This window comes from Rattus norvegicus, chromosome 9 (genome assembly GCF_036323735.1).
Source record: "Rattus norvegicus strain BN/NHsdMcwi chromosome 9, GRCr8, whole genome shotgun sequence".
In the NCBI taxonomy this organism is placed as follows: domain Eukaryota; kingdom Metazoa; phylum Chordata; class Mammalia; order Rodentia; family Muridae; genus Rattus; species Rattus norvegicus.
The window spans coordinates 40,578,328-40,600,558 of NC_086027.1; the positions used below are offsets into that span (position 1 = coordinate 40,578,328).

The window sequence follows — 22,231 nt, forward strand, 5'->3', positions numbered from 1 at the left end:
ACAACTTTCCAAGCAAATGGTCCCAAGAAACAAGCTGGAGCAGCCATTCTAAGATCGAATAAAATTGATGTTCAACCAAACGTCAACAAAAAAGATACGGAAGGACACTTCATATTCATGAAAGGAAAAATACACCAAGATGACCTCTCAATTCTAAATATCTATGCTCCAAATAGAAAGGCACCTACATTCATAAAAGAAACCTTACTAAAGCTCAAAGCACACATTGCACCTCACACAATAATAGGAGAAGATTTCAACACCCCACTCTCATCAATGGACAGATCATGGAGAGGAAAGAGAAACTAGCATAAATTATGAACAAAATGAACTTAACAGATATTTATACAACATTTGATCCTGAAACAAAAGAATATATCTTCTTCTCAGCACCTCGAGGAACCTTCTCCAAAATTGACGATATAATCAGTCACAAAACAGGTCTTAAAAGATACAAGGGATTGGGGATTTAGCTCAGTGATAGAGCGCTTGCCTATGAAGCACAAGGCCCTGGGTTCGGTCCCCAGCTCCAAAAAAAAAAGAACCAAAAAAAAAAAAAAAAAAAAAAAAAAGATACAAGAAGGTTGAAATAATCCCATGCATCCTATCAGATCACCATGAACTAAGGATGATCTTCAATAACAACAAAAACGACAGAAAATCCACACATGCATGGAAGCTGAACAACGTTCTACTCAATGATGACTTGGTCAATGAATAAAGAAATTAAGGCTTCCTGGTTGCTGCCGCCGCAGAGAGCCCGTGGGCAGCACCCCGCGAGCAAACTTGAGCCTCGGGACCACAGGTAAGACCAACTTGTCTGCTGCAAGAAAGCTGCCTGGTGAAATCGGGAAACACAGAGGCAGAATTCCTCTGGGAACGGGCACATCCTGTGTTTACCGGAAGTCCCACACCCGCGGATCCCAGCCCGCAGCAGCTCTCTGCTCCCAGACCCCATGGGAAAGAGACCTCACCGCCTGGTCAGGTGGGCACTCCTGAGGCTGCAGAGCGGAAGAGACCACCAACACTGCCCACCCCTGCCCACATCCCTGGCCCAAGAGGAAACTGTATAAGGCCTCTGGGCTCCCGTGGGGGAGGGCCCAGGAGCGGCAGGACCCCTGCGCCTGAGACACCGCCGGAACCTGAAAAAAACAGACCGGATAAACAGTTCTCTGCACCCAAATCCCGTGGGAGGGAGAGCTAAACCTTCAGAGAGGCAGACAACCCTGGGAAACCAGAAGAGACTGCTCTCTGCACACACATCTCGGACGCCAGAGGAAAACACCAAAGGCCATCTGGAACCCTGGTGCACTGAAGCTCCCGGAAGGGGCGGCGCATATCTTCCTGGTTGCTGCCGCTGCAGAGAGCCCATGGGCAGCACCCCACGAGTGAACTTGAGCTTCGGGACCACAGGTAAGACCAACTTTTCTGCTGCAAGAAAGCTAGCTGCCTGGTAAACTCAAGACACAGGCCCACAGGAACAGCTGAAGACCTGTAGAGAGGAAAAACTACACGCCCGAAAGCAGAACACTCTGTCCCCATAACTGGCTGAAAGAAAACAAGAAAACAGGTCTACAGCACTCCTGACACACAGGCTTATAGGACAGTCTAGCCACTGTCAGAAATAGCAGAACAAAGTAACACTAGAGATAATCTGATGGCGAGAGGCAAGCGCAGGAACCCAAGCAACAGAAACCAAGACTACATGGCACCATCGGAGCCCAATTCTCCCACCAAAACAAACATGGAATATCCAAACACACCAGAAAAGCAAGATCTAGTTTCAAAATCATATTTGATCATGATGCTGGAGGACTTCAAGAAAGACGTGAAGAACTCCCTTAGGGAAACACAGGAAAACATTAATAAACAAGTAGAAGCCTACAGAGAGGAATCGCAAAAATCCCTGAAAGAATCGCAAAAATCCCTGAAAGAATTCCAGGAAAACACAATCAAACAGTTGAAGGAATTAAAACTGGAAATAGAAGCAATCAAGAAAGAACACATGGAAACAACCCTGGATATAGAAAACCAAAAGAAGAGACAAGGAGCTGTAGATACAAGCTTCACCAACAGAATACAAGAGATGGAAGAGAGAATCTCAGGAGCAGAAGATTCCATAGAAATCATTGACTCAACTGTCAAAGATAATGTAAAGCAGAAAAAGCTACTGGTCCAAAACATTCAGGAAATCCAGGACTCAATGAGAAGATCAAACCTAAGGATAATAGGTATAGAAGAGAGTGAAGACTACCAACTCAAAGGACCAGTAAATATCTTCCACAAAATCATAGAAGAAAACATCCCTAACCTAAAAAAAGAGATACCCATAGGCATACAAGAAGCCTACAGAACCCCAAATAGATTGGACCAGAAAAGAAACACCTCCCGTCACATAATAGTCAAAACACCAAACGCACAAAATAAAGAAAGAATATTAAAAGCAGTAAGGGAAAAAGGTCAAGTAACATATACAGGCAGACCTATCAGAATCACACCAGACTTTTCGCCAGAAACTATGAAGGCCAGAAGATCCTGGACTCATGTCATACAGACCCTAAGAGAACACAAATGCCAGCCCAGGTTACTGTATCCTGCAAAACTCTCAATTAACATAGATGGAGAAACCAAGATATTCCATGACAAAACCAAATTTACACAATATCTTTCTACAAATCCAGCACTACAAAGGATAATAAATGGTAAAGCCCAACATAAGGAGGCAAGCTATACCCTAGAAGAAGCAAGAAACTAATCGTCTTGGCAACAAAACAAAGAGAAGAAAAGCACATAAACATAACCTCACATCCAAATATGAATATAACGGGAAGCAATAATCACTATTCCTTAATATCTCTCAACATCAATGGCCTCAACTCCCCAATAAAAAGACATAGATTAACAAACTGGATATGCAACGAGGACCCTGCATTCTGCTGCCTACAGGAAACACACCTCAGAGACAAGGACAGACATTACCTCAGAGTGAAAGGCTGGAAAACAATTTTCCAAGCAAATGGTCAGAAGAAGCAAGCTGGAGTAGCCATTCTAATATCAAATAAAATCAATTTTCAACTAAATGTCATCAAAAAAGGTAAGGAAGGACACTTCATATTCATCAAAGGAAAATTCCACCAAGATGAACTCTCAATCCTAAATATCTATGCCCCAAATACAAAGGCACCTACATATGTAAAAGAAACCTTACTAAAGCTCAAAACACACATTGCACCTCACACAATAATAGTGGGAGATTTCAACACCCCACTCTCATCAATGGACAGATCATGGAAACAGAAATTAAACAGAGATGTAGACAGACTAAGAGAAGTCATGAGCCAAATGGACTTAACGGATATTTATAGAACATTCTATCCTAAAGCAAAAGGATATACCTTCTTCTCAGCTCCTCATGGTACTTTCTCCAAAATTGACCATATAATTGGTCAAAAAACGGGCCTCAACAGGTACAGAAAGATAGAAATAATCCCATGCGTGCTATCGGACCACCACGGCCTAAAACTGGTCTTCAATAACAATCAAGGAAGAATGCCCACATATACTTGGAAATTGAACAATGCTCTACTCAATGATAACCTGGTCAAGGAAGAAATAAAGAAAGAAATTAAAAACTTTTTAGAATTTAATGAAAATGAAGGTACAACATACCCAAACTTATGGGACACAATGAAAGCTGTGCTAAGAGGAAAACTCATAGCGCTGAGTGCCTGCAGAAAGAAACAGGAAAGAGCATATGTCAGCAGCTTGACAGCATACCTAAAAGCTCTAGAACAAAAAGAAGCAAATACACCCAGGAGGAGTAGAAGGCAGGAAATAATCAAACTCAGAGCTGAAATCAACCAAGTAGAAACAAAAAGGACCATAGAAAGAATCAACAGAACCAAAAGTTGGTTCTTTGAGAAAATCAACAAGATAGATAAACCCTTAGCCAGACTAACGAGAGGACACAGAGAGTGCGTCCAAATTAACAAAATCAGAAATGAAAAGGGAGACATAACAACAGATTCAGAGGAAATTCAAAAAATCATCAGATCTTACTATAAAAACCTATATTCAACAAAACTTGAAAATCTTCAGGAAATGGACAATTTCCTAGACAGATACCAGGTACCGAAGTTAAATCAGGAACAGATAAACCAGTTAAACAACCCCATAACTCCTAAGGAAATAGAAGCAGTCATTAAAGGTCTCCCAACAAAAAAGAGCGAGGTCCAGACGGGTTTAGTGCAGAATTCTATCAAACCTTCATAGAAGTCCTCATACCAATATTATCCAAACTGTTCCACAAAATTGAAACAGATAGATCACTACCGAATACCTTCTACGAAGCCACAATTACTCTTATACCTAAACCACACAAAGACACAACAAAGAAAGAGAACTTCAGACCAATTTCCCTTATGAATATCGACGTAAAAATACTCAACAAAATTCTGGCAAACCGAATCCAAGAGCACATCAAAACAATCATCCACCATGACCAAGTAGGCTTCATCCCAGGCATGCAGGGATGGTTTAATATACGGAAAACCATCAACGTGATCCATTATATAAACAAACTGAAAGAATAAAACCACATGATCATTTCATTAGACGCTGAGAAAGCATTTGACAAAATTCAACACCCCTTCATGATAAAAGTCCTGGAAAAAATAGGAATTCAAGGCCCATACCTGAACATAGTAAAAGCCATATACAGCAAACCAGTTGCTAACATTAAATTAAATGGAGAGAAACTTGAAGCAATCCCACTAAAATCAGGGACTAGACAAGGCTGCCCACTCTCTCCCTACTTATTCAATATAGTTCTTGAAGTTCTAGCCCAAAAGTTCCACCAGAGAACTACTAAAGCTGATAAACAACTTCAGCAAAGTGGCTGGGTATAAAATTAACTCAAATAAATCAGTTGCCTTCCCCTATACAAAAGAGAAACAAGCCGAGAAAGAAATTAGGGAAAGGACACCCTTCATAATAGTCCCAAATAATATAAAGTACCTCGGTGTGACTTTAACAAAGCAAGTAAAAGATCTGTACAATAAGAACTTCATGACAATGAAGAAGGAAATTGAAGAAGACCTCAGAAGATGGAAAGATCTCCCATGCTCATGGATTGGCAGGATTAATATAGTAAAAATGGCCATTTTACCAAAAGCGATCTACAGATTCAATGCAATCCCCATCAAAATACCAATCCAATTCTTCAAAGAGTTAGACAGAACAATTTGCAAATTCATCTGGAATAACAAAAAACCCAGGATAGCTAAAGCTAAAGAGGACTTCAGGGGGAATCACTATCCCTGAACTCAAGCAGTATTACAGAGCAATAGTGATAAAAACTGCATGTTATTGGTACAGAGACAGACAGATAGACCAATGGAATAGAATTGAAGACCCAGAATTGAACCCACACTCCTATGGTCACTTGATTTTTGACAAAGGAGCCAAAACCATCCAATGGAAAAAAGATAGCATTTTCAGCAAATGGTGCTGGTTCAACTGGAGGGCAACATGTAGAAGAATGCAGATCGATCCATGCTGATCACCCTGTACAAAGCTTAAGTCCAAGTGGATCAAGGACCTCCACATCAAACCAGACACACTCAAACTAATAGAAGAAAAACTAGGGCAGCATCTCGAACACATGGGCACTGGAAAAAATTTCCTGAACAAAACACCAATGGCTTATGCTCTAAGATCAAGAATCGACAAATGGGATCTCATAAAACTGCAAAGCTTCTGTAAGGCAAAGGACTCTGTGGTTAGGACAAAACAGCAACCAACAGATTGGGAAAAGATCTTTACCAATCCTACAACAGATAGAGGCCTTATATCCAAAATATAGAAAGAACTCAAGAAGTTAGACCTCAGGGAGACAAATAACCCTATTAAAAAATGGGGTTCAGAGCTAAACAAACAATTCACAGCTGAGGAATGTTGAATGGCTGAGAAACACCTAAAGAAATGTTCAACATCCTTAGTCATAAGGGAAATGCAAATCAAAACAACCCTGAGATTTCACCTCACACCAGTAAGAATGGCTAAGATCAAAAACTCAGGTGACAGCAAATGCTGGCGAGGATGTGGAGAAAGAGGAACACTCCTCCATTGTTGGTGGGATTGCAGACTGGTACAACCATTCTGGAAATCAGTCTGGAGGTTCTTCAGAAAATTGGACATTGAACTACCTGAGGATCCAGCTATACCTCTCCTGGGCATGTACCCAAAAGATGCCCCAACATATAAAAAAGACACGTGCTCCACTATGTTCATTGCAGCCTTATTTATAATAGCCAGAAGCTGGAAAGAACCCAGATGCCCTTCAACAGAGGAATGGATACAGAAAATGTGATACATCTACACAATGGAATATTACTCAGCTATCAAAAACAATGACTTTATGAAATTCATAGGCAAATGGATTAAACCTTCTGCGTGAGGTAACCCAGTCACAGAAAAACACACATGGTATGCACTCACTAATAAATGCATATTAGCCCAAAAGCTTGAATTCCTGAAGATGCAATCCACAGACCACATGAAACTCAAGGATGACCGAAGTGGGGATGCTTCACTAAAGGGGGAACAAAAATATTCATAGGAGGGGATATGGAGGCAACGTTTGGAGCAGAGACTGAAAGAACAGCCATTCAGAGACTGCCCCACATGTGGCATGGATATATATATCCACCAAACCCAAACAATATTGTTGATGCCAAGAAGTGCATGCTGACAGGAGCCTGATATAGCTGTCTCCTGAGAGGCTCTGTCTGAGCATGACAAGTACAGAGGTGGATGCTCACAGTCAATCATTCAACTGAAAACGGCGTCCTCAATAGAGGAGTTAGAGAAAAGATTGAACGAGCTGAGATCCCAATGACACCCAGAGCTCCCAGGGGCTAAACCATTATCCAGAGAGTACACATGGACAAGCCGTTGGCTCCAGCTACATATGTAGCAGAGGACGGCCACGTTGAGCATCAATGAGGGGAGAAGCCCTTGTTCCTGCCAAGACTCAATGCCCCAATGTAGGGAAATGTCAGGCGGGGAGGTGGGAAAGTGGGTAGGTGGAGGAACAACCTCAGAGAAACAGGTGGGAGGGGGATAGGATAGGGGGTTTGTGGATGGGAAACCAAGAAAGGGGATAACATTTGAAATGTAATAAGTATCCAATTAAAAAAAAAAGAAGCAGCTACCCAGAAAAAAAAAAAAAAAAAAAGAGTCCTGAAACTCCATCCACTGTTTGGCTATGGGTATGTGTCTGAGTCAGCTGCTGGGTGGAGCCTCTCAGTCATGCTAGTCTCCTGCCAAGTCACTAACTTTGGAGCTTGCCTGAGTTCTACACACATCGACCAACAGCAGCATTAGAACCACTGAAGTCTGCTCAGCTACAGAGAAGAACTTGCAGTGTGGCCACCAGAAGAACATACCAATTCTCAGGAGAATTACTGCTGTAGACAGGGAATATATACTCCACTGACAATTCTGTAGAAAATAACTATGGAAATGAGTTGCTTCAAGTCAGAGATTGGTACACAGAGATGTGGACCATCAGAAGGATTCATCTCATTGTTAAGCTCCGTTAGATACTCTAGAGTAAAATGCTATTGTGATTATTAATTCTGTGCTGAAATTTCATTAAGCCTTTTTTTGTAAGTAACCTTTTCTTGATTCCTTCATTGATTAAACTGCCTCCAGTGTTAAAAGCAATAACAACAACAACAAAAGAGTTCTATTTAATTTGGTATTTTAAAGTACTTTTCTGGGGAAAGAACGAAGTCTCACTGTGCTGCACAGGCTGTCTGGGGATTCACAGCTTAGGTGATCTTTCTGTTGCACATTGCAAAGATAGCTCTGATGTGAAGCATATGCCGCAGGCATGGATCTTTGCTTTTAGTCTACACTGAAACATGACTTTTTGAGTGAACATAGTTCTACTCTCGGGTTTAAATAAAAATGCTTAGGCTTAACAGAGATTTTGAAGAATACAGAAGGGCACATTTTTGTATTCGTTAAGCGTATTCATTTATGCAAGAGATAGTGAGTGAAGAAAAGAAAGTGCACATAAATCCAGACACGTGGTCAATGGACTCCCAGAAGTACTCCCTCATGTACAGGATTCCTAAGGCAGCAGCACAGAGCTACTAAAATGTAATGTTCGTGGGCTGCGCACACAGCTCGGCTGGTAAAGTGCTTGCTCAGCACGCATGTGGCTCTGGCCTGTTCTCCCCACACTCACCAGATGGAGGTAGGATGATCAGAAACTTAGTCACCCCCTTCCCTGCCAGTGAGAACTGACGCTCTTAGCAAGAAGCAGCTCAGCTGTGGAGAGCACACTTTGTGACACGGGGCCCTGAGTTTAATCCCTAGCACCACAAGCGAACCAACCACACAAGGAAGGCTATGTGAACTCCACATCCTCACAGCGTTACATCTACAAAGGTACTGGATCGTGGTCACAGCTGCTCTCGAAGGCACTCAGACTACGGACATATGCAGGACATATTTGTGAGTCTAAACCAAGAGGCAAACTGATCCTCTCACTCCAATTATATGCCTATTAGGGGGGGCTATTTGATTAAAGTCCTAGATCCCAGTTCAGGACATGGCCAGCATTACTGCCAAGCCCGCTGACCTGAGTGCAACTCTGCACACACTGGAAAGATGACTTCGCAAAGCTGTCCTCTGACAGAAGAGCCACAGTTATGTGCATGCCACACACACTCGTGCACACAAAAGTAAGTAAGTTCAACCTCAGACAAGTAAGTTACTTACATTGTTCTTAGGATCTTTTAGATTGAACATCAAACTTCTGTATTTATTCTTATACTTGGCATCTGTGTCCCGAAAAAAAGAGAAAAGTTCCTTTTCAATTTTTGTGGCAACCTTTGCTGACTTTTCCTCTGGGATCTTCAAGTTTGAGTCCGTAAGTCTTTTCATAAGAATATCCTTAAGGGAGTGCCGGACACTCTGTCTGATCTGATCTGCAGAAGGCTTGATGGCAGCAGCGGCAGGAGGGTGCACATTAGGTCCACCCTTTTCAACTTTCTTCTTCTTTGTCTCTTGCTTCTCATGAGTACCTAACGTTAAAAAGTATGCAAACTCATTAAAAGACACTTTCTCTGTAGTACATGGTGGAAGTCTAAGCCCACACAGACTAAGCACCATTTAGAAACAAGGCCAGAGCCCAGCATTCATTATTTCAACAGGGCTGGTGCTGACGTGACGCCTAACGTTTCCTGTGATGGAGAGAGAGAGAGAGGTTCTAAAGCCATAGAGAGTATGCACTCACTTATTCTTCGTGTATTTTCTACTTTTAAAGCTACTTAGGAAGTCTGACTCAATCTTATTACGTAAACTTATAATTTAATGACCTTACTGATGAGTTACAGAACTGACTGAGCTTATGTCTTGTGTGTGACATTAGATGAATGCTAACCCACTCCGTTACTTTTTCTTTCTGACATTACCAATTTTCATGCATTTTCAAAATCCCAATGTCAACCTATTACTTTAACATCAGCGTATTTATTCTAGAACCTTCTCAGCTCAATAATATTTTTTTCCTATTTACTGGCATTCAAAACAATCATTCTAGGTAGACTGAAGGATGGTTCACAGGTTAACAGCATGTCCTGCTGTTCTAGAGGCCAAGAGTCCAGTTCAAGGAACCTGTGATCCTTGAACTCATGATCACTGTAACTCTAGCTGCCTCGGAATCTGTGCACTCCTAATGAGCACACCTCTGCCTTCCAGAGACACCTGTGCTTATTTATACACACCCACACATACACATCACACATGCACACATATACATCATTAGAAATAGTAAACGTAAATCTTCAAAAATGAATGACATATAAAGCTGTCCTGATTAGTGGTGTACACTGGGATACAGATGAACCCCATGTAATACATAAATCAGCGTAAATTCATCTCATCATTTATAACTTCTAAAAATGGTGAACATATTTAAACTCCTAATTTTTTTAAAAAAAACTTCTAAATTTTTTAAAACATATGTTATTATTTGGAGTCACTTTGCTGTGTAATAGTATACCAGAGTTTCTGGCTTGTAACTTGTCTCATTTTATGAGATTTCCCTACCCAACTCTCTCCAACCCTTGGTAACCAGTAGCTAATGTACTCGCCCATCTATTCTTAGCTTCTGTGAAGCCAGCGTTTAAACTCTACATCAGCAGGCAGACGCTTGTCCACAGAAGCCATCCTAAACACTAAACTCATGTCCTACTGTGGTGTAGACTTGCACACACATCCTGTTCTAACAATCCTTAAATCTATCATTTTTACTCTCCTCATAACCTCATTGCTAATAAAAATCAAACTAGATAGGATGCTATTACCCCTCCCATGTATACTTAGCACTTACTCTCTCTGTTATACAAGCAGGTAGGTTGATTCTGGGCCCTAACCTACTATCCTATCTTCCCAGGAACTCTGATGGTGTATTTGAAACATCTGTCTCTCTTCTTCTAGATGATTTCTTCTATTTCACATTTTATTAAGAAAACTGAGTTCAACTAATCCTTCTATCATGATGTCACCCTTTCTTACATGGGTTTCCTTCTCTTCTGCACCCAATATTCTCTACTACTGACTGAACAGCCCTATTTGAAATATTTTTTGGATAGGTGATACTCAAAAGAGCTTCAGATTTGAAGCCAGAGGAGTAAGGCAAGCGAACAGTACAAGAGGCATCTAAACGGAAAAAAGATAGGTCATGTGCCCGTAACTACTACATTACCTCGCTGTTAACTCTACTGTAAAAGGCATCTTCATTTGAACACGTTCACTACCCCTGTACCTACGGACAAGCTACTATCATTTCCTTTACAGGACACTGCTGTGCACTCCTAATGAGCTCACTCCCTTCATCTATTACTCCCTTCCACAAACTCCAAAGATTCCACATTACTCAGAGCACAGTACGTCATCCTCCGTGATGTCCTTGAACCTGCCCTCTAATGCTGGACTACTGGCTTGCTTACACCATGCTGCCCACTGTCCATTCGCTTCCATTTACTCCACACTGATTCTTTTCCTCCTGAAATACCACACCTGTGTCTGCCTGAAAGCCTTCATTCACTGCGCTGCTCCTGACCTTGTCTGTCCTTCCATGTTCTGCTCCCTCCCTCCATCTACACCAGTCTCCCTGGCTCCCCGACCTGCAGCTCTGTGGCAGCATTCCCTCGCTTGCCTGCAGGAAGAGGCAGGAAGACAGGGGAAAGGCCTTCCGTCTTCACTCACTACTTCTCTAGCATTCCCTATGTTTACAGCAATTTTTATATATTACAAACATGGTCAATAACATATTTTAACTGTCATTAAAATTATTTCAAAAAATTTCCAAGATATACCAACCTTCTGTGAATAAACTAAGTACACATACTCTTCCTACCTGATCTCGCTGCTTTCTCTCCTGCGCAGGTGAGAGCTGCAGAGTCTTTTGCTATTTTTTCGCTTTTTTCTTCTGATGACCTTCGAGGTAAAAGTGGTTGGCCCAACTTGCGAAGAGGGGCTAGCTGCCATTTTTTAATTTCATTATCTCTACTATCAGAGGAAGTTTTTCCCTCACCAGAGTCCTGAAAAATAGGATTAGTTTCATTAAAATAAAAACTATTTCTATATAAGACAAACCTCAACAATATGCAAGTGAAAAAAATTAAACCTAATTAACATTATAACCTGTAAGAGACTAAACATTTTCAATCCAAACATTTAAAACTTTTGAAAGATATAAAAAGGGGGGGATGGGAGGCTGGAGAGCTGGCTCAGTGGTTAAGAGCACTGACTGCTCTTCTAAGGGTCCTGAGTTCAGTTCCCAGCAACTACATGGTGGCTCACAACCATCTGTAATGGGATCTGGTGCCCTCTTCTGATGTGTCTCAAGAGAGTGACAGTGTACTTACTCATATACATAAATAATAAATCTAATATAGGTACACACACATTATATCATTAAAAACACAAGGTTCTATTGCTAGCATCCATGTTGTAGAGAATACTCACTATCTTTGGGCAGGCAGAGGACAAGACAGAGATGAGGCTGGAGAGCCTTAGCTGACGGTAGCTGACGGAGGAAGGGGCTGTGGACCACTGAGCACCTGCACTGGCCTATCTACTCCTAAGGGACAAACCAGGCTCACTGACTTCAGCACAGGGAACAGCAGCCCTGTTCCCAGGATGTCTACAGGCATCCAACTCCCGTGGGTACATCAACGTACCTGCTACTTCTCAGACAGAAATTAATCACATCACACTAATCTCAAAACACAGAGAGAATAACCACATGCACACCAAGATCAAGATAAACGTGGAAACATTATTTTCTTTAATGTAAGAATGCTCTCATTTTTTCAGGTAGTTTTTCCTTTTTTAAGTAGATTTGAAGAGTAGAAATGTGGTTGGGGGTGTGTTTTAAGACTTATTTTTTTTCTATGCATGCATATTAGTGCAACACACACACACACACACACAAAACACACACACACACACACTCACACACACACACACACACACACGCACACACACACACACACACACGCGCCTGGTACCTGAAGGCCTGAATTGACTGTCAGAGCCCTAGACCTGGAGTTACTGAGAACTGTAAGCGATGCTGTGAACACTAGGACTTTCACCTGGGTCCTCTGAAAACCCACCCAGTGCTCTTAACTGAAGCTCTATCTCTACATCCCCAGGAACACATTTTACTGTTCCGGTCTGGTAATATCGTTCCTACCACACAGAAATGCAACAAATAGAAAGCCATATGTGAAATGCGGACAGCATAAATTACTACCAGATCGATCCAAAGATACAAGAGCTCACCATCAATCAGCCAGGTGTGGTGCTGTACGCCTTTAATCCCAGCACTTGGGAAGCAGAGGCAGGTGGATCTCTGTGAGTTTAAGGTCAGCCTGGTCTACAGAGTGAGTTCGAGGACAGCCCTGTCTCAAAAAATTAAAAACAAAAACAAAAGGAGTGGGGGTATTCAAAAAGAATACCAAGCAAAGATGGAATACTGCATAAATCTATATATAAATAGAACAGCGTCTAGGATTTCGGAAAACATTAATAATGGTAACATTTTATAACTGCTTTTAGGTAAGAAAGACACAGTTCAGCCAAAAGACAAAATATGTCCAAATAGACAAGAAACTATATAAAAATGTAATGGCCAAGAGTAATGGAAGACATTAGCTCTCAGGGAACATACTACAAAATGGTAATCTAGCACTCAGCAATATCATCAATTAACTTGATGTTAGCCAAGAAAATCTCCAATCACCTTGTCAGACACAAATGCTGAATGTCACAAAGGTTTGTCAAAATGGAGCTCAGCCAAGACTAGTCACAGAGTATGTGAAGGACCTGACGATGGAGAGAATGGAGAGGTCACCAGAAGACGCCCAGGCTCTTCCCTGGCTCACTGTCCCTGCCAAAGCAGGAAGCCTGGCTATGCTGGGGGGTGTGGAGGGGGTTAGGAGATGCAAGCTGAAGCCCGCTCTAACAGAGCTGTGCTCCCTCACCTCCCTTTAGAACAGGAGCTCCAGCTGCTGTTTCCTTCCCAGCTGTGTGAGGTTTACCAGCTCAGATGGCTGGACCAAAGGCTTCCTTCCATACTGCCTGCACCCTGTAAATCAGTGTTTTCTCTGCTTTTTAGACACTGCTTACTTATTCTTGTACACTTACTGACACAGGGTTCTACTACGAATCAAGGATGAGATAAATCACTGCTATTGAAAGAAAACTGAACTGGACAGAATAATGCATGTTTCTTATTATCCTTTTTTTAAATACAAAATATTTTCAATTTGTCTAGAAAATACTTTTAGAAGGTGGTTTAAAATGTCAGATCAGGGGGATTAGAGAGATGGCTCAATGGTTAAGAGCACTGTCTGCTCTTTCAAAGGACCCATTTCAATTCCCAGCACCCACATGACAACTCACAACTGTAACTCTAGCTTCAAGGGATCTGATACCCTCACACTAAGCACATAAAATAATGTTAGGTTATATATAAATATAAAACCTAACATATATATGTGTATATATACATATGTACATATACATATGTATGTGTGTATATATATGTATATGTACATATGCATATGTGTATGTGTGTATGTGTATATATATATATATATATATGTATGCATATATATGAATAAAATGCCAGATCAGGAAAACAAACTATTATAAGTCCACAGTTCAACAGGAAAAGTGGGAGAAGTGACTTCCAAGTAAATGAGATCAAAGGCTACAATTATTCTTTATAATTCTTGAAAACAAAATGCAAAGTTGTTAAACATTTTGTAGACATATAGACTAGAAAAAGTACTTAGTAAGCATAATTTATACTTCGGTCACACACCCACATAAACATTGTACAGCAAAGATTCAAATATAAACGTACTACACAGCGACAGCACACAAAAACATGCACATGCACAGGTCCCCACTTTTAAACAAAATCCCCCCCCGCCTTATTCAACTCACTCTTATGCTAAAGTGTAAGAACATACACTGTAATAGAACCCTCTGAATCTCATTTAGCTCCATGCAAAGCTCTTGAAAGCTTACCCGTTTTACAATTTTGACCTTGTGCCTGCCAGGGTCGTCCATGTGTCTGTGTTTATCCTCGGTGACCGAGTGCTTCGATGACGACGATGTCAGCTTTCCACACTCCACCCTTTTATCTTCACTGTGGGCTTCGAGGGAAGCCTGGGTTTCCAAAGTCTCTGTATCTAGTATGTCCGTCTTTTTATCTTCTTCAGCACAGCATCTTATGCAAACATACTCTTTGTCTTCCTCTCCCATTTGCTGCGCTTGAGAAAGACTTAGTCCAACACAGTCCCCATGGAACCAGTCATCACATCTCCCACAGCCAACCATAAACCTGAAAGGGGAGGAGAGAAGGGAAAAGGTGACTTCTTTTAAAAACTTAGCATCAAGTGAAATACTTAGCGTTCAGATACTCTTCATATTTTCCCTGGATGCAATCGTTCCCAAGGAGGACTCCATGATGAGGTAAGTTTTAAATCAGGTGACTCTCTGGTAGGAATGAGGACACAAGGCAGTCATGAAAACTGGTATCCCACTGTACAGAAACACCATAGAACAAAGCACATAAAAACACCCAGTCAGGTGTGAGATCTCAGAGTCTATCCATCTTAAGAGGTGAGATCATACAGAAAACTGGGGCATTTAAAAAAAATGTAAATATAAGGAAAAGTCTCTCTCTTCTAGTAGCCAGTATGTAACCTGAATCACTCTGATCCAATATGTCATGTTGCTTCAGCTGAAGGATTTGTTTACTTTTGGGTATGGACTTCCTCAGTTAATACCTAGTGTTTTTGGGAAATCAACTCATTTGCCCAATAAACAGTACTCCATCTTAACATGGATGCACTTGCATTTAGGTTTTACCTCAGGTTTCCTGAGCGTTCTTCCTTTATTGCATTACCTCATGACTCAGAAGTCAAGCTGTGGCTCACCTAAAGGTATTTGTAACTACTTAGGAATAAAATGGCAACTCACACAAGATCAGTGATGCAATCAGCTCACTAGGATACTCAGATCTAACTCCCCCTTCTCTTTTTCTGTCTGGCAATTCTTGGTATCTCAAAGGTTTAGCCTTTTATAATCTGAGTACTCTGTGGCACTCGTTTGTTAATAGCGGCACCAAGCATGCCCTACTCCTTTAACAAATGGTTTGTCTAGCAGATGCAATGTTTAAATAGCCTGGGTGACACAGCCCAACTCTAAATACACCTAAGGTCCTCATTTCATGTCAGAATTACCAAAGTATCAGAGTAAGCATCAAAATCGGTGCTACATTTAGGAGGTGTTTTTAAAGTGGTACAAATTCACCCCTCCTCTACAGCAGCTCTTCATTCTGTGTGCATTTCCGTCTGCCCAACTACTACGGCTGAGCCTTAGGAAACAAGCTACAATTGGCCCATCTTTATCCTCAGTGGTCTGTCTGCTGCCGACGTTATCAGTCTTCACCTTCCCTATGATGTACTTGGTTTGAAAAATAAGGGTAAGTACTTTTTATTCACAAGGCAGGAGAACATTTAAATAATGTAACATTTATTTGTAAGAAAGTTTCTCTTTGAAACTTTTGATGATTTCCTGATGTCTCAGTGACACAGTTGTTCCACGAGGTAGGGATCTTGAAGAATTCGTTCATGTTTAATACTTTAATGCTCTTTCCTTGCTCCACACAAAGTACACACACAGTTATTTCCTGAAGCCACTGCCTAGTATAAACAGCTTTGATATTCAGAAGGAAAATGAGTGGTCCCTTCCCTTCTACAACCAGAGCTGCATTGACTTCAAATCAAGTTTGCGATGGTTTCAGTCTTAAATGTCAGATTATAGCACTGTAAAGCATTGTCAAACTCCATTTGATGTAAAAAGGCCACCTCACTAATCTGTGGTCGTAAAATTTATCAAGAAATTTCATCATACTCATTTCAAGTTTACTTTGGAAGTGCTTAATACTCAATTGTTGACATGCTTTCAAAAACAAATCTCTGTCATCTAAAGATGTTATCTTAGTACTTTGGTTTGGTTTTAAAAACAAGTATTTAGATAAAACTTTCTACAAAACAAACAACAAAAAAATAGTGGCAAACACACACGTCCTGGGGCCAGGGATCTGGGGAATCTACTTTAATACAGTCCATTACTTACAACTGTTAACACCAATGTCTACGTAGGTACTTCTAAGAACCATCAACTAAAAACATATCTATAATGACAGAATGAGAGGGGGAGGGGGAAGGAAGAGAAGGGGAGTAGAGATGGTCGGAGGAAGGCCCCTCCTGATGTCCTCTCAGAATGGCCTGCTTTAAAGACTAGGAGTATACTAGGAGCAGAGCAGAGCAGAGCATTCACAGCAGTGGGAGGCCAAGAAGCAGTACTCCATCGCTTGCCCTGTCCTTCACTGTGTGTAACAAGAGGAGAAATTACTTTATGGAAAATGAGAGTCTACTGTTGCTGAATCAGTTAAGCAAATCAGCACGTATTAGTTAGGTGGAAAATGCAGCAATACTCCTGGGCTTTTGTTACTATGCTCACTTATAAACTGACAGTAAAAACAATAATTAGGCCGACTGAAAAGGATCAGAAAGCAACTTATCGTAATTTTTTGGTAAGAGCCAGAAAAAAAAATCCTTAGAAAACTTTGTTAGAGTAAACTATAGGTTAATTCTAAGAAAACTTGATCTTAAAAGATATAGGTTACAAATGAACATGGATAGTATTACAATATGAGCCTACCGTTCTGTAGGTAATGTAAGCGACAATCCTGAATGTCCTGTCATGACATGTAAGATTTTATTCCATGCAAACAGAAAATCACCTTAACAGTCAACCTAACCTTTGAAGAAAAATAGTCTATAAAACTTAAAATGAAAAAACCAGAATCATTTGTTCTAGAAATATGTCCTCAGAATTAAGTTTTCTTTTCTGAATATAACACTGTAACTTAATGTTGCTAAAACTTTTTGCTTGTTTTTGAAATTCTGTTCAGCCCACACTTAGGGCTAAGAAAATGCATTATGAATTAAAGACAGGAACACCTTGCAGACAAAGTGGGAAGAGAAGCCGAAGGTACATGACACAAAGTGACAAGGAAAATTTCCACTCAAAAACCACATTTATGTAAAAGTAAACAAGAGTCTCATTTTAAAAGTATATTGAATAATATTGATATATTTGTATCAAGAAAGTAAGTTGAAGAAAAAACTACACTATTAAAAGACCTACTGGATTGGAGAAATGGCTTAGTGGTTAAGAGTCCTGCTCTTCCAGAGGTCCTGAGTTCAATTCTCAGCAACCACATGGTGGCTCACAACCATCTGTAATGGGATCTTATGCCCTCTTCTGGTGTGTCTGGAGACAGCTACAGTGTACTCACATACATGAAATAAATAAATAAATCAAAAAGAGAGACCTATTGTCTCTAGGATATGAGATCGTAACGTTACCTCATGAAGATCCATAATATAAAACATAATCTCCAACTGGACATATATATACAGAAAGGTATTTCCAACTGTAATTTGTGTAAAATGTTAATGCTGTTGTCACAAGTGCTATTTACAAATAGCTTTCAATTTGACTAGTATATAAGTTCTGATCATTAGTTCCATATTTTCCTAATAGATCTGTATTATTACATATAAATTAAAATTGAAAAATTACAAATTGTGCAAAAAGCATGCTTTAGGCATTTAATGAATGGAAAGGCAATGTAGTAATGTAGTGCTGAAGATAGGTAGATAGGTAGGTAGGTAGGTAGGTAGATAGGTAGGTAGGTAGGTAGATAGATATAGATAGACAGACAGATAGACCCAACTAATGACTTAGCTTCTTTATTCACAGACTGAAAAAAGTACTAAAGGTGCCCAAAGAGCCAATTCAGAAGCTAATTCTTTCCAATATATATCATCCAGATCAATTACAAAGGGTCAACGCAGTCCCCACAGCTGTCATTCTAGGCTATATTCCAGACTGAAGGGGAAAAGTCCATATTTTATATAGCAGTCTCAAAAAGTATGTTAAAGAAATATTAAAGAGAACATGTAATCTTTACTTTAAGAAGTTGCTGAAGTTATGAAGTGACTCACCACAATAGAGCTTGGGTAAATTTTAGAACACTATACCACTAGGACAAAAGTTATTATTAAAGAGCTAATAGTAACACAGTGAACATGGGCTCGAACTCTATGCCATAGTAATTCTTGAGGTTCCTAGTCTATGACTCTAACCATATGTCAGTGTTGTGAATTTTTAAAAGATACTGAAAAAGACAGAGGACTGGCTTTTATTAAAAATACAATTAACAATGTGAATTAATTCTTAAGTGTCTGAGATATGAGTAAGCTCCCTTTGAAATATGTGAACATATCATAAATGTACAAACATGAAAAAGTATGTAACTGGGATAAAGGTAGCATTATATTCAAACATGCTACAAAGTTTAAACATGTTTTCATATACTTTTTCATAAAGTAATTCCTGACATTAAAATAGGACATAAACAGTTAAAGATTTCAACACTCTACAGTCGGAGGCAAGAGGACCCCAAGATTACATACTGAGCTTTAAAACAAGCTCTGCTACAGTCTCTGTCTCAAAACAAACAAAAACTTACAAACCTCTATGGCATAAAACTTAGTTTAGCAACCCCAAAACTTCCCTTACTCCCAATTACAGCCATGTATACCATGCTGTTTACTGACTGCCTCTCTAAACGCAGTTTCACCTTTATGTCATCTGAAGGAGCTTTACTGCCCAAGGTTTACTTCTCTGTAGTGTATAATCACTGATATAAGTCACAACAGCAACATGAGGACTTGATCAGCACCACTACAGCAGCAGGTTATCACTTCATCGTTGTCCCTTCTCAAAAAGAGAAAGCAGAAGAAAATACACCAACGAAGGGCACATGAAGCTACTAAAAATGGAGTCCAAGATAACCCTATCACAAAGTAGTGGTAACGTCGACTCAGTTTTCAAAGGTCAAAACTCACAAATTCTTTAAACTACTAAATGTTCCAAAACCAAATCCATACTTTCAGTCTACTCCATGACACCTACAAAATTCAGCTAGGTCATCTAACAGTTGCTTTTGCTACTGAACCTAGTTCCAAGGTCAAGTATGTTGGTTTTGAAATTGTAGTGGTTGGTGTTTCAAGTGCATCATTTAAAAAAAATAACAGCTTAAAAGAAAAATAGCCATTCCATTAAGAGCGTTACATTTTATTACTAGTTCTGCAGTCAAATAAAATGACATATAACCCCCAGTCCTGAGGCAGTATAACAATTCTGATTAGCAAAAGGGGTTTGGTTTTTATCAGATGCAATGACTCCATCAAATTCTACCTGGTTACAATGACAAAACATGTCTATGCATATCAGATTGGTCAGACTAAGCTTTTTAAGATATTCTACAATGATCTAGCTGTAAATCCAATGGTTCCAGGTTTCTATCATTTATCCAAGATTGGTAAGGGGTTTTTGGACGTCTCTGCATATTAAAATAATTTTTTATCATATTAGAAAGTTCTCACACAAATCTCAATCCTCATCCTACAAGTTTCCCAATGTACACACCCATACAGATATGCACAAATGCACACACACACACACGCACACACACACACACACACACACACACCTGTTGCCATGTGGTTTTTTGCAAAACCCACATTGCTTGCTGGGAGTCCACATATATTTGTTTTCAACAGAGGTGGTCTGATCTGACCCTTCTTTTTTTACAGTAGCTATGTTGTCTGGGATAAACAGTGGAGGCTCATCCAGAGAAAAACTTCTGCTGCTTCTCCTTTGGCGAGGCTGTAGATTCCTATCGAGTTTTTTTGGCTTCAGTTTGTCCTCCTCCTTAGGGTGCTCAGTGCCTGGATGCTCATGCTCATCCCTCACATGGCTAGTGACCCTCACCGCTCCCGCCTGTGGCTGAGGCTTATGACTCTGCTTCTGATTGGAATGCACTAAGTGTCCAGTGTGTCCAGGATGAGGAGGCTTCTCTAAGGAGTGACCAGAATGACCAGGAAGTTTATCATTAACAGAATGAGTTAAAGGTTTGGAAATTTGCATTGCAGTTTGATCCTGGGGTATTTTTTTCAATACAGAATGGACTTGGCCTTTCACAGATTTAACTCCAGAATTACAACTCTGACTCTTCAAGTCCTTATCAACTTGTTTCTTTCTCACTTTGACTGGCCTCTGACAATCAGGCTGAGGCTCTGGTTCATCAGCATTTCGCTTCATAGTCTTGGCATTAGATTTAGTTTTGCTGTGACCTACTTCAGGCTTTACTGCCACAGTTTTTCTTGGTGTCTCTATGGTCATGCTTGGTTTAGAATGAGTTACAGATTTTGTGTGTTTGGATTTCATGTTTTTGGGCCCTAAACCACTTCTATCATCCTGAAGATTTGATGTTTCCATTTTAATACTTTGAGTAATATTTAATTGCTTTGAATTTTGGTCAGGAACATCACAAATAGTATTTTCAAAAGTACTAGTTTCTGGTTCAAAAGCACAAGTGTCAACCTCCTCCAAATGTGACTTAGTAAACTCTGTGCTCTGTAACTGAGCATCATTAGTCCCCACGTCCTCACCATAGTCCAGCATTTCCATTTGATTGCTTGGAGGAGAGTTCTCAGGTTTATCAACAATATCCACAGTATTCTTCAATTCCAAATGACACTGCGCCCCTTCATTCTTTTCTGTCTTATTTTTATCGGTACAAGCAGAGTCACTGGATACATCAGAAGATTCAGGTTCCGTGCTCATCCGGTCACCTTCGCAGGAGAACTTTATCTCCTCTGACTCTTGCTCAAGTCTTCCCACTGCATTCACTCCTTCAATGGTGTCATCCAGTTCACCGGAAACAAGGTCACTTTGCTCATCCTCTTTAACTGAAACCTTAAATAATGGGCTACTGCTAGTCTTACACTCCATCAGAGCTTCGGTTCTCTTTCCTCCCACACCAGCACTAGCACTAGCCTCTGAGGGAGGCGAACAACTTAAGTCCGGGGATGGCGCACTCACTTCGCCCTGGTTATTACACGCATGCCTGGGATGGAGCTCAGCTGCTTCCTTCATTCCGACACAAGATGGCACTGGAGAATCAGCTGAAGATGCTGAGACTTCCAGCACCATGTCCATGTGTTCAGCATGTCGGCTATTCCTTCTGCTCTCCTTAGGGTGCTCAGATTTCAGTGATGCATAAACTTCTTCTTTACCCTGACATCTTTCTGGTGGTTTCACCCCTGCTTTAGAGGTAGAGAAAGTCTTCCCAGATGGCTTTTTTGTGCTTAGAGGTGCTGCATTTGAACGCTTGGCAATAGTGCTTTGTCGCAAACTTCTTACTTGTTCTATCATGGGGGGAAATAAAATAAAAATAACTTAGCTATTTGCTGTGTGTTTTTATTTCAGTAGTTTAAAATATATCACTTCCTTATTCTGACCTATGAAACTTACCTGATTTTATCAATAAAAATTTACCGAGAGCTACTCTGGATGACCACACATACATTAATACACATAACATATATTACATATGTGTGTATATATATTATATATAGCCTAACATGTTAATTTACATTTATTAGAGTCTTGAATTCTGTCAGACAAAACAGAAATACAAATTTCA

General features: G+C 40.3%; 1 protein-coding gene across 11 annotated transcripts in view; it reads right to left on the reverse strand.

The window, feature by feature from the left end:
• The window catches only part of Phf3 (PHD finger protein 3), a 72,168-nt gene that overhangs the window by 18,399 nt on the left and 31,538 nt on the right, over nt 1-22,231 (reverse strand). For 8 of the 11 annotated variants that reach the window (NM_001108791.1, XM_039083827.2, XM_006244676.5 and 5 more), the window contains 4 exons: nt 20,234-21,953; nt 14,623-14,938; nt 11,438-11,621; nt 8,794-9,098 (listed from right to left, as the gene is read on the reverse strand). In NM_001108791.1, the coding sequence (NP_001102261.1) occupies nt 8,794-9,098; nt 11,438-11,621; nt 14,623-14,938; nt 20,234-21,953 (2,525 nt within the window). The remainder of the gene's footprint in view (nt 1-8,793; nt 9,099-11,437; nt 11,622-14,622; nt 14,939-20,233; nt 21,954-22,231) is intronic. The other 3 variants (XM_039083830.2, XM_039083829.2, XM_039083828.2) reach the window with 1 other exon arrangement.